This window comes from Protopterus annectens, chromosome 2.part1, assembly GCF_019279795.1.
Source record: "Protopterus annectens isolate FY-2018-M chromosome 2.part1, PAN1.0, whole genome shotgun sequence".
Classification (NCBI taxonomy): domain Eukaryota; kingdom Metazoa; phylum Chordata; order Ceratodontiformes; family Protopteridae; genus Protopterus; species Protopterus annectens.
Window position 1 is genome coordinate 397,976,966 of NC_056729.1, and position 13,910 is coordinate 397,990,875.

General features: G+C 39.4%; 1 protein-coding gene across 1 annotated transcript in view; it reads right to left on the bottom strand.

The window, feature by feature from the left end:
- Positions 1-2,995: 2,995 nt before the first annotated feature.
- Positions 2,996-13,910, bottom strand: part of TMA16 (translation machinery associated 16 homolog) — an 801,003-nt gene continuing 790,088 nt past the window's right edge. Inside the window, exon 7 of the mRNA XM_044062215.1 lies at positions 2,996-3,437. Coding sequence (XP_043918150.1) covers positions 3,194-3,437 — 244 coding nt within the window. The 3' untranslated portion in view covers positions 2,996-3,193. The remainder of the gene's footprint in view (positions 3,438-13,910) is intronic.

Here is a 13,910-nt window from a genome sequence, read left to right on the forward strand (position 1 = left end):
AGAACGTTTTGCCTAGTGGGGCTGATATAAATTTGTTAGGCCTCCTAGGGACAAGCTCCATAAACTCCAGTGACTCCTACGCCCTTCAAAAAAACAACTACATGAGCTCATTGAAAGGCGGAGACACACAAGAGGTGAAGGGTTGAGACTCGAAATCCTTCAGGAAAAATGACTCATCCTCAGTAGGGTTTGTGGACTGCCAATCACCCCTCTGCCTAAGGATCTCAAGTATCTCAGCAAAGGAGATATCCTCAGAGGGGGACCATGGGGAGCCTTCTGACTCATCCAAGTCAGTATCAGATGTTAAAGACTCCTGTGGCGAATCCAAGTGCCTCCTCTTGCACAATCTTTTCCTAGGAGCCTCCTCAGTGGGGACTTCTGGAGAGGTCTCAGAAGAGCAGGGGCCACCCTGTGGGGTTACCTGAGCCTCTGGGTCTCTAAGCTTAGCCTGGATTATGGAAGCAGAAGCAGACACAGGTGCTTTAGGGGATGAAGAAGCAAGGCCTGAAGTCGAGGATGTCTTGGGAGACAAAGCTCTCCTCATGGCATCAAAGGCACCACTGGTCCGATGGGAAGGAGTCAACGGATGCGAGGGAACCATAAAACCCCCCTGCACTGAGGCAGTGGGCTCCGAGCCAGAGGTAGGAGCCGAGCTTATCTGAGCCAAAACCCAGCGAGGGAGAGTCGGCATGGACAAATCGGTTTGACTACCTTCACTGGATCTGAGAGTGTTGGCTCCTAGAATCCCCGGTCGGCATCGAAGATGTCAGAGTGGATGGAGCCGAGGACACTAGAACCGGCCTTGAAACCAACAGCTCCACGATCAACAGGTCTGATTCTTCTGGCTCTGAAGGGTCGGTATGGCTCGGAGGAGGAGTAGACACAGCAGGAGTAGTTGTCTTCGGCTCCGAAGCCGCTTGGGTCAGAGCAGACAACAATTTAGCAAGGCCTGATGCCTGGAGAAGCATCTGCACCAATCAAGCCATATCCAAATCTGAAAGGCTGACAGATGACCTGAATGAATGAATAGATGGTGCTGAGTGGAGTAATGGTGACTGAGGCACTTCGGATACTGGCTCCAAGGCTGTGGGCCGGCTCCGAAAAGAAAAGACTGTCTGCTCTGAAACCTGTGGAGCAGACGTCTCATCAGATTTTTTTTTTTACTTTTTTGACTGGAGTCCTTAGATTGAACAGATGACTTGGAAGACTTAGAAGATTTGCTAGCAACATCCTGGTCACTCAATGCCTCTTGAATAGGGCCCCTGTCCATTAATTTCCTTTTCCTCTCTAACAGAACCCTGGAAAAAAAGGAATGGCAGAAGGCACAAGATTCTTGCAAGTGGACAGCCCCCAAACAATATACGCAGGTAACATGTCCATCAGTGACTGACATTTTCTGATTACAGTCCGGACATTTTTTAAAATTGGACTTTGGATGTTTGTCCTTATCATCCACCATGATAACACTCTAAAACACACGCAGATCAACAATTAGTGTGAAATTAGTAATAATAGGCTCTAAACACACACACACACACACACACACACACACACACACACACACACACACACACACACAGAAGAGGCTGAGATAAAGGTATCCAAAAACTGTTATACTATACTATAACTGCTATAGAAAACTTTCAAAACACACACACAGCCCAAAGATAACTAGGCCACAAAATGAGGCCAATATGTAAAGAGAGTAAATATATAGTAAATATAATAAACACACGGGAAGGGAACTGCAAGGAAGCTATAAGAGCTAACTACCCATGTTCAAAATTACTAATAGTATATAATCAACTACTAAATAGAAAAAAATGTTTAAGTTTATTGGCCCAAGCTTTCACTGGAACCTCCGATCAGATGCCGTGGCAAACTAGATCTGAGGTAATTCACAGTGTACCATGGGATAGGGGGCTTGGCCTCGAGCTACTGGAAAACCTCAAGCTTTGCATGTGGCCGTACCAGAGCCGAGGGATCGGCTCCGAATCCATCAGTTAAGAATGAACGGCGAAAATGAACAACTTCACATTTAAGGTTTTTCTTTTCCCCAAAGAGAACTAACCAACAAAGAAAAGAAAAGCTGACCGTCGATCCTCAAAAGCCTCAGAGGAGCGTTCTCTTCAGAGGCAGTAAAGCTCTGTAGGGGTTCACAATCAAACTTGTCTTTCAGTCAGCTCAGCTGGAGTTGCCTGACAGTTTCAATATGTGGAAGGTGCCATGAAGCTGTCCAGCTGTTATATCCTTGGCAGGATATGACCCATATAGCCAAGTCTACTTCAGCAGTGATCAACATGATGAACATCTACCATTCACTGACATGCTACATTATGGGATAGATGGGATGGATGCAGTAAATCCTGTGAATGTCTAAAGTGCTGAATGGTCCTAATGACTGCGGCCTTAATCCTAAAGGCTATGAAAGATGGCCCCAATCCCACTAGATCAAAGGGTGTGGGTGTGTGTCACTTTAGTTAATATTCATTATCTTACTGTGAACTACTTAGATTACAAGCAGGCATGTTTATGTTCTCTATAAAACAAACATACATTGCCATCTGGCTAGGCATATGGCTAACTAAATTAAAGTGGGTTAGCCACTGCCCAGCCCCCCTTTGCTGCCAAAATCTCTGCTTTGTCAGTGCTTTGCACCTACTTACCACATAATTACAAGGAAACTACTTAACTTCCTGCTGGTTTCAGAACATACTGACAAAATCCATCAGTAACAGCATTTTTTCCAGACAGCTATAACCCCCAATACCTGGTAAAGACCTTTAGTAATAATTTTTTTTTTTGGCAGTTGAACATCATATCTTCGCTGCGGCTGTTGGGTATAACACAGGAATAACCAAGCCCAGCCCAAACTATGCCTGATCACCACCTTCTGCCCATCATCTTAAAGTAGCTTTGTTCTTTGGAACTGCTGTACAATTCCAGCCTAAAAATTCCAGAAGAAACAGTGAGTTACCATTATACTCAGAAGCAATCTGTTCTAAAATACTTTACTGATGATTATGAACTTTTATAAGAGGCCAAGATAAAAATGAAGCAAAATTCATAGTGAATATTATATACAACAATCAAACTAGATGCCCAGGTTACAGCTTTTTCACTTCCAGCCGACACTGTCATAGCTTTTGGTAACTTTTATATCTGTGTTTTAAATGACCATCATGAGAGGTTTTCAACTATCTTCTAGCACGTCTTCTGCTGAACTAGATGGCAGTGACTCCTCTTCATCATTGTCATCAAGTAATAAGCTGTCGGGAAGGAATTCTTCATCCTTCTCTTCAGGTACTGAACTAGATTCATGCATTTGCTCTTCTTGCTGAAACTCGCTCTTAGTTTCTTTGGTACAAGTTAAGTCCTTTATGGAAATTTTTCTTGTTTTAATATGTGGCAGTTTTTTCAGATCACCATTCCACTCCCTAAAAGAGGAAAAATGATACCCACATTTACATTGTTAAGAATATTAAGCACATACTTAATCACTGCAGCACTTCCATTACTGAAGGTTAAAAAGGATCAATGACAGAGTGCAATAATGCAAAGAAAACTGTATTTACTGACTTGCTGATAATCAATAGTGCCTGAAAATAATTGAAATGAAAACATTTCACTCTGGAGACCGAAATGCAGACTTCAAAAATGCATATATAGAATCAGAAAATGTAAGAAACTGTCTTGATTTTCTACCAAACATTATTAAAACTCAAAGCACACATATAACTACTGCTCAAAACCAGGTAGAAGAAACGAGATATGGTAATACCATGCCAGGTGGTTTTCTCTCTGGCAGCAGGAAGAACACTTGGCTACATCTTTCTTGTGCTCTGATGTATGGCTGTCACTTAAAACATTAAGTTCCTATGCTCAAGTATACACATTCAGTTTGAAATATGAAAACATTTAATGTTTTTATTCACCTGTCTGATGCATCTTGAATGGATTTAATTTCTTCTCTTTATTCACCTGACTCAATAATTCATTACTGTTGATCAGGCCAGTGCTGGATTAGTGGCTAGAAAAACACACAATAAGCAAGTGACTTCCCCGAAATATTTTTAAGTATGAGGCAGTGCTTAGGTGACTGTTCTTAAGGCGAAGACTAAAAAATCATTTACATCTATGTCCGTGAAACTCTGTTTGTGATTACAGTTACATAAGCAAGCAATACTGACAAAAATTTTACTTGTAGCAAGCCCCACTGGCATGCAGAGATGAGTAATAACTAAATCAAGGTGACCAGAGCTTGACTAGCAGCTTGGGCACTTGCTGGTGCTGTCATGGAGGAATACAGGAAGCATGAGGCTAAACTTGCTTGCCTCTTATCAGGGAAGAGTGTCCATAAAGGTTCTCTAAGGTTGAAATCCCAGTGGAAACTGAAGTTCACATGGGAGCTGCTGCCTAAAAGATGACAGGGTCATGACTAAGTTGTACTTGGTGTTGCGGACATACAATACAAAGTCTGACTACTGTTGTGTGGTAAATAGTCTAGCTGCTTTGGAGAGAGGAAAGGGGAAGTCAATGAAGTAGAAATTTTCATGTCCAGCCCTAAATCGCAGGTAGAGCCTGTGCTTGTTGTGGGACCTGAAGAAACTTGTTTTTTTTTTTCAAATCTAGAGTCACAAACACAGCGGGAACAATGCTTGAGATGTTACAATTCTGAACCTGATTACTCTTAGAAATGTGTTCATTTTGCAAAAATCTAGAATGAGCCTCCATGCATCATACTTCTTTGTGATTAGAAGCAGACTGGAATAAAAACTTTTTCTTTGTCCTTGCAGGGAGGATCCTATGACCCCACACTGCAGTAACCAAGACCAGATTTTGGATGTGCTAAGCCTTTCTGATCTGGCGAATAAGGGAAATTTCCAAGAAGGGAAGAACTGCTCTGAACTCTTGTTCTGCAGCATACCAGGATTGTCTCCCTTTCTAACTTGTCAGCTGTTAGTCTAAACAAACTGCCTTTGAAGTGGTAAAACCTCTCTCTCTGGATGTGAGAAGGGATACAGTCAGTATTAACCTGAGAGGAATGCGACCCCCCCCCACACACACACACATATCCAACACCTGCCACCTCTCCACATCCACTTTTCTTTCTTGAAAGCCTTCCTTTGATTAATCTGGTTAGCTTTGGATTACTTCTTTAAAAGGATCCATCTTACGTTGGACTGCCCCCACTACATCTAAGTATAGATAGATGAAACTACAGAAAACTTATTCCATTACCTTTTCATTCTCTTCCAATGTCTTAAATATTTCCTGAAATGGGAAACTAAACAGCAGATTGTTTTCTACAGGAATTCTCAGCCAAGCGTACCTTTGCATAACTGCGCTAGCTGCCACACATTTTTACTCGTAAAGGCATATATTGCATTAAATCAACATTTTGTGGAATGTATCCCACCATTAAATGCCATCAGTAAAAATCTTGTAATTTTGGTTTTAGTGGCCTCATCAAGGATCTCTGAGAACATGGCCAAACGCCAGTGAACGAAGTTGAAGTGTAGGAAACACCAAAGTATCTGGGAAGCACGCGTATGCGAGTTGCATTGTAAAGCGTCAGCAACTTGCTATAATTAGGATGCGTGCTCATTAATACTTATACTTACACTTATTAAAGTAATACCCTCCTATGATTTTATATTATATATTACTTATTATATTACATATTATATATTATATTTTATGTGCGATGGTTTTAGTTGAACATTTTGGTTTCAGAATTAGCGGCGCTGATTTCTGCCCGCTTTCTAAATGTTGACTCAACATTTTTTATTTGTGAAACATTGAACACCATTGTTGTTGTATACACTCATTTAAGTTCTAAAGGACAATATACTTTGTATATATATTTTTTTAAATTAAATTGGCATATTAAACACTTAATGTTTGATATAAAAGTAGGAATTTTACAGGAAGTTGTTGTCTGAGGAAGTTCCGGCATTGGCTGGGACGAAAAACACTTGGAGTGCTTGGTGTTTAACGTTATCGAGTGTAAATAAACCGTTTTGGATTTTATAACTTTCTACATTGGTGGAGTCTACTTTGGTGTTTCCTACACTTCAACTTCGTTCACTGGCGTTTGGCCATTTCTAGTTCATCAGTTTTTGTTATTTTTTTGGTTGCAGTTTTTGTTGACCAACGCTACGTGATGGAAGAAGAAGGGGATCAGGATTTATCGCAGGGTAACTTGACTCAACTATTAAATTTGATCAACACTCGTTTGGACCGCTTATCGGAGAAGGTTGATAGTGTGACCAACACCAACTCCAGCGGACGTACGAGGGTCTCTGTATCGCCTACCCACATTTTTGGTAGCGAACAACAACAGCCTGAGGGGCATGGATCCTTACAAAACGAACAGGGACGGTGTGTGGAAAGCATAGCACCTAGAGAACGGAATTCCACTAATTTTGACAACAACTTCAACATCAGGTCGTGGTTGAATACGGAACTAAATATGGACAACCAGATTACAGGTACTGTACAAACTAATAATAGTACGAACACTGTAAATCTGAGTGAAAAATTAAAGACCTTTGATAACAAACTTTTTAAGGCTAAGAAACTACATTTAGAACTTAATTACCTAAATAGATGTGTGCAGGAGAAAATAGTGCCAAAAGGTCTCAGGCACTTTTCTTACCCCACTGGCCTTGTCTATGGGTCTGACTTCTTTAATGACCTAACGAACTTGTATAACAATCATGGGTTGGAAGTTCTAAGATGTATGATTAAACATTATGCTATCTCATTAGAAGACCTTAACAATGAAATTACTATATTGGAAAATGAGATCAAAAGCGACTTTGAGTTCAACAGATACAAATACGAGTTTGAAAGAACATTAAACAGTATCTCCCAACAAATGGTCAAATTAAAAGGAAATAAACTGAAAAAACTACAAAGGGACCTCAATGCCTACAGGGAGGGGGTAGCGTTTCCTAAACCGCCTAACAACAACAATACTATACCCAAAACTAATGGGTTTAACCATCTGAAACCATCAAGGAACAAATCCGGGTATGGTACTTCTAGAACAACTACTAATGCTTATGCAGCATCTTCCGAGCACATAATCACGGAAGATGAAATTTTTGAAGACATAAACTATGTTACTGAACTGGATCAACCCTCCCAGCAAGGTAACAACAACAGGCAAAATCAAGGGGGTCAAAAAAACTATCATGGGGGGAAGGGGAACAACTGGAAAACCAACCCCCCACAAGACCAGAGACGGAGATACAACACCAGGAGCAACAACCAGCACCAGGATTAAAGTTGTATGAGATTATACCAAATACCAAAAATGACTTTAAAATATACAACTACACCGAGTGTCATATTGACTCTAACCTGGTGGAACTGTTTGCTAAAGGAATGACCTTTGTGCCTGCAAAAAGCTGTGATATTAGTGAACTAATCATTGATTTTAAATTGTTCACACGTAAACTAAACTTAAACATCTTGTTTGGTAATAACAGCTATAATACAAGTGAACTCAGGATAGCTAGTACATACAACCCACCCCACAATGATACCTTAAATATGTTCGAACATTTGTGCATTAGTGAATTTAGAGACATAGTCAAACATCCTCACAACAAAAACCTTGTAGCTAATATGTCTGAGGAAGAAACTAACTCACTGAACTTAATTAGGCAGCTACCCTTGAGACTCATGAAACCTGATAAAGGTGGGGGGTTAGCAGTACTTTACAACAGTGACTACTCTAATATTATGCATTCTATTTTAAGGAGTGAGACATATGAGGAAACGAGTAGAACTGAACTTAATCAGGCATACAATAGAATAAAAATGTTTTTCAGTGATTTATATACTGATGGTATTATAGACATTCACCAACACGCCTACATTACCATGCCAGCGCCTAGAATACCAAAGATCTTTGGTATACCAAAGCTACACAAAAATGTGTTGATTCCACCTTTCAGGGCTTTGGTAGATGCAAGGCAGTCTATTACTTACCCAGCTGCAAAACTGGTGGATTGCATTCTTAAAAAATATGTGAGCGTTGAAACACAGATCCTTAAAGACTCTTGGTCTTTTTTAGAAAACATTCAAAACACACCATTTGATAAATTTGGTAATTTTTTAACAATTGACATCTGCGAGCTTTACTCCTGTATTCCACATACAACTGGAATCGAATGGGTAACTGATTTTATCAGAAGTAAAGGAGCAGATGACAATGAATGTCTTCTAATAGAACAACTACTAGACATAATTCTAGCAAATAATTTCATCCACTTTGAAGGTTTGCTATTTAAACAAAAGATAGGAGTAGCCATGGGCTCTCCTATGGGTTCAAGTTTTGCAAACCTGGTCCTAGCCCATTGGGAAAATGAACACCTATTTAACAGCGGTTGGATGAATTCAATACTTTGCTATAAAAGGTTCTTGGATGACATTTTTATCATTATCAAGGGGGACGATACGCTTGCACAACAATTAGTTGACTACCTTACTTCAACCACCCATTTTCTTAGGTTTACAAAAAACTTTCAGTTAACAACAATTAATTTTCTAGATGTATGCTTGACTAAACATTCAGACAAGTACACAGCAAAAATTCATAGGAAGGAAACTCACTGTAACAACTACCTACATTTTACGAGTATGCACCCCCACCACCAGAAGAAATCAGTAGTCAAGGGGCAACTAGTCCGAGCTGCAAGAATGGTAACAACAGACCAGGAGTTCGATGAAGAATGTAACCTGTTATTTGACATGTTCATAAACAGAGGGTACCCAGACTCATTCCTACAAGGTATTTTTAGGGAAGTTACTGAAAAAAGGAGTAAGGGAATTTACTCCCCAATCTTAAATGTTAAGGAAAGAACCAACATCAACTCAGAGAACAATATTAACACCAACTCTGAGCAGACTTCCCAGTTAGACATGCTTAGTATTACACAAGAACCTATGAACTTAGTGGCTAAGAATGGGGGTAATTTTAATACTGCATTTACATTCACTTACTGCATTGAGGCACAAAATATAGGTAGTATAGTGAAAAAGTACTGGCGTTTCTTGTCATTAGACAAAGGTCTAGCACATATGTCTAACTGTAATCCAATAATTACATATAGAAGAGGCCACAATTTGAAAATGTTGGTTGAAACAAATCTTAAAAAGAGAAAATTAAAAAGAGGCACGACAAAATGTGGAAATTGTAAATATTGTTCTTATATAAACACATCAGAAACGTTTAACATCAGAAAAGAAACCTTCCAAGTTAGTACATGCTGTGACTGTAACTCTAAAGCAGTGGTCTATCTGGCTCAATGCTCAAAATGCCCCGCATTTTATGTGGGCAAAACCAATAGACGACTGCGGGATCGGATGTATGAGCACTGCTATGCAATTGCTAAAAACAAGGATGACAATGCCCTTGCCAGGCACTGTTCTACACATCCAGAACATAAATTCAAATTCTTAGTCATGAGTCAAATTAACCAAAGCTTAAATGAGAAAGGGTTGATTAATGACAATTTATTAAAATTAGACCTGGAGAGAAGTGAATTAAAATGGCAGATAAGATTAATGGCTTGTAACTATCCAGGACTGAATGAATTCCTTTCCATAGCGTGTATTTTAAAAATTAAAAGTTTATTAAGATAAAATATAAACACTCGGTTTCCGAGTATTAACTATTATTATTATCCTTTAAATTTGCAGTGTATTGTTAAAACATGTACACATGACATGATGGGTTTAGTTAATGGGTAATTTGTAATTGAAGAAAGGTTTAGTACAATTTTACTGAATATAGTTAAAATCTAAGTTAATGAGTGTATGTATGGGGGGTACAATAGTAGAGGCTACTGTAACTTTAGCAAATGTACTCAAAGGTCATTAGGATAACACCAACATACAAACACTTTTTATCTTATTTTCTTATTTATTACTTTTCAACCCTATATGAAGCAAGTACGGATTCTTTACACCACTACAAGCCTGGTAAAAATGTGGTGTATTGAAGCTAAAACTTACGGCTCAGGGCTAGTTAGTAAGGTGAGGTAGGGAAATCTTTATTAGTAAGTGTTTGTATCTGGGAAGCACGCGTATGCGAGTTGCATTGTAAAGCGTCAGCAACTTGCTATAATTAGGATGCGTGCTCATTAATACTTATACTTACACTTATTAAAGTAATACCCTCCTATGATTTTATATTATATATTACTTATTATATTACATATTATATATTATATTTTATGTGCGATGGTTTTAGTTGAACATTTTGGTTTCAGAATTAGCGGCGCTGATTTCTGCCCGCTTTCTAAATGTTGACTCAACATTTTTTATTTGTGAAACATTGAACACCATTGTTGTTGTATACACTCATTTAAGTTCTAAAGGACAATATACTTTGTATATATATTTTTTTAAATTAAATTGGCATATTAAACACTTAATGTTTGATATAAAAGTAGGAATTTTACAGGAAGTTGTTGTCTGAGGAAGTTCCGGCATTGGCTGGGACGAAAAACACTTGGAGTGCTTGGTGTTTAACGTTATCGAGTGTAAATAAACCGTTTTGGATTTTATAACTTTCTACATTGGTGGAGTCTACTTTGGTGTTTCCTACACTTCAACTTCGTTCACTGGCGTTTGGCCATTTCTAGTTCATCAGTTTTTGTTATTTTCTTGATCTCTGAGAACATAGCTGACATTTGCTTTAGGATATCCTTGTGGTTCTTAATAATCTAGGTTTGATATTAGCTCTAAAGGCAAAGTCTGAAGTATAAATCTTTTTGCCATATCGGTTTAGTAGTCTGTTCTCCACGTCATTAGAGACACAGTCCCCAAGCTAGTATGGACTCCTGGAGCATTCAAGAAGATCACTGCCATATCAGCAACAGGGTTCTTCTTGTAGAAAGATTTGTAGGCATCACTGGCCATATAAAAGCCAGCTTCTTGGGAAGCTGGAGGTTGAGAACCAAGCTCCAAAGATGCAGATGTAAAGGCATCTTTAAAAACCTGGAACACCGTGGAATGTAGTAAATTCAGTTCAATTCCCCCAGAAGTCAAGATATAATTTGTGTTCTCTCTCCAAGGGAGACATCCCCCCAGAGGGCAGCCTGCCAAAACAGTCCCCATATCACTTACTACACCTTAACGTTGAAAATATCTGTGTCAAGTGTGCTAGATCCTTCTCATCCAATTTAGAATCAAAATTGGGGGAATTCCCTCTTCCTCTTTTCTAGGGAGCTATCTCTAATGGTGAAGACTGTGCCAACCAGACACATACTCATTTTTAAAAACATTTGAGAAGCAAATGAGGCAGACATCAGTATGGTGGAAATGTAGCTCTTGAATGTTGGTCCCTGAAAGAAGACAGAAGGTACCTATTATCTCAGGAAGCAGACAGGCCCAAATAGGTCTAATTAACTAGTGGACCCCATGGGGCCTCCTGTAGGAGTAAGGTTAGACTATCCCGGGGGGCAGAACTCATAAGATGACATTGTAAAAATGGGAAAATGTCAAACTGGTGGCCCTGCAAATTGATGTTTAATCTGGAAGCCTCACTTCACTAAGAGCCTAGCCAACTTCATGAATTAAAAATCCATCATCTGCCTATAAAGGAACTGAGAGAGGTAAGGACACAATCTATGGTCGTGGGATCAGGGGGTGCACAAAGCAACATGTCAGAGTATGATTTTTTTGGCCTCCATAGGATCTGCAGGATCACACTGGCCTCTCACTCCTTGCCTGTTATTTATTTTATAAGTTGACCTTTAGACTGCTGTGTTTTTATGTGCCTCCTTTCCCTGTTAGGAAATACTTTCTTTGAAAATTAATGCAGGGTTCCTTCACTCTAGTGTTAGGCATCTCTTGTGCCAAGGCCACTATCCTTTTGTGCTAATTGAAGGCTTACAAATTTTAATATCACAGAGAGCATTTCTTTTTATTAAAGATCATACATTGGTTACAAGAGAAGAACTTGTGGTTTTCCGCAAAGAAGAAAGGCACTGCAGATGCCACCCTTTAAGTAGAATCAGTCTTCTGCAGATGCATTTTGTAACAAGTTTTTCCACGGGTGTCGTAGAGCTTGGAAAACAGCAATCCACAAAATCTAAAATAAAAAACATCAAATACACCACTAACATACTCTTCAATTTCAGTAATTACAGAATACAGGAAAAAAAGGTTCCCAAACTTGGTGTTTATCATTTTCTGGAAGCATGGGAGGGACACAACTTCTATGGAGTGATGTACAATCACTTGCTTGCAAAAAACTGCGAATGACATGGCTGCTGACTCTTAAGACATATGCTGTTTGACAGTCTGACACTCCTGGCTTAGGGGAGGAGTCCTGCTTGGGTATGGGGATGCTCCCACAGCTCAGGGAGTCAAATCAGAAGGCAAATGACCATCTGCAGCTAATTTCCAAGGATAAAAAAATATACTTCGGCAGAAGAACATCTCTAGTCACAGAGAATGGATGGGAGAGATTTTGATACACAGGACTGATGGAGGGTATACCAGATCCACAAAGAACATCTCTAGTCACAGAGAATGGATGGGAGAAATTTTGATACACGGGACTGATGGAGGGTATACCAGATCCACAAAAGAATAAAACCTTTATGAAGCAAGTTCTGTAGTAAAAGCACATCTGTTTTATCTAACAACCAGGACTCTACTTGATGGTTATTATGCTGGACTGAATAACAACCACAAGAGTGGAAGAAGCTGGAGGATTATGCAAGGCAGTGTTCAGAAGGCAGAGCTCTGCAAAATAACTTTCCAAAGGAAGTCTGACTTACAGATTCATGACTGAGAAAACAACTGGTGAAGGTCTGCAAACAAAACTGTCTCTGGTACTAATCTGTGATGGAAACCTCTGGAGGATATACTCAAATGCCAGTGCATCGACAGGGCCAAAAAGATTTCCAGGTATCCAACGCATCCTGCAAATAGTCTGTTCACTCACCTGTCCTCAGGCAGGAGATACAGAAGCCTGCATTGTAAGACCACCAGACTAAAAAACAGTTTATTTCCGCTCTCCATTAGACTGTTGAACTCCTGGGAAAAATAAACCATAATGTCTGTTACATAACTAGCCTATCAAGGGGCTTATTTTATGGATGTGAAATAACCAAGTGCAATACTAACGTAGCTCACCTACTCACTGAAGGGCTGTAATATGTAATATACAAACTGTGCAATAATTCAGTCTATTCATAGATATGCTGCTACTGTTTCAATTTTACAGTGACACTATTACCTTCATATTGTTCCTTGTCTTCTTTGTCGCCTGTTCTGGGATGGTTGTGGGTCACTGCTGTCCTACTTTACTTACAAATTGCTACTTATTAAAATTTTATTGAGATATTTTATTAATTTTTCTCTGTCTATATGTGCAACTGTTTCCTCCTGCACTGAGAGTGAAACATTGCAATTTCATTCAGCTACACTACTGTGTAGTTCTGAATAACAACGTTTTATTTGACATTTTTGAAGCATGTGCTGGAGGCAGCTGTTCCACTAATGAGATAGGCTTTGATGGCATAATTTTCCAATAGGTGGCAGTCCTGTAGAATGATTGCATAGTAACTGAATTCCTCCCTCCTTAGAATGAAAGGAACAAACTAGTTTTTGTTTTTCTAAACTCATGCACCTACTTAAGTACAAACATGAGCTGACAGTATAATCTAAAGCCAGAAGGGCTTTCTCCCCTGTTTTCTGTCCCCCAACATGAGCTGACAGTATAATCCAAAGTCAGGACAGCGTTCTCCCATTTTCTGTCCCCCATACAAAAAAAACACAGGAGAAGAATAGACTAGTTCATGGAATCCTAAGAAACGTCAGTTGTAAGGAAGTGTCACTTCATCCTAAGGGACACAAGACCCTTGTGAAAGACCAAA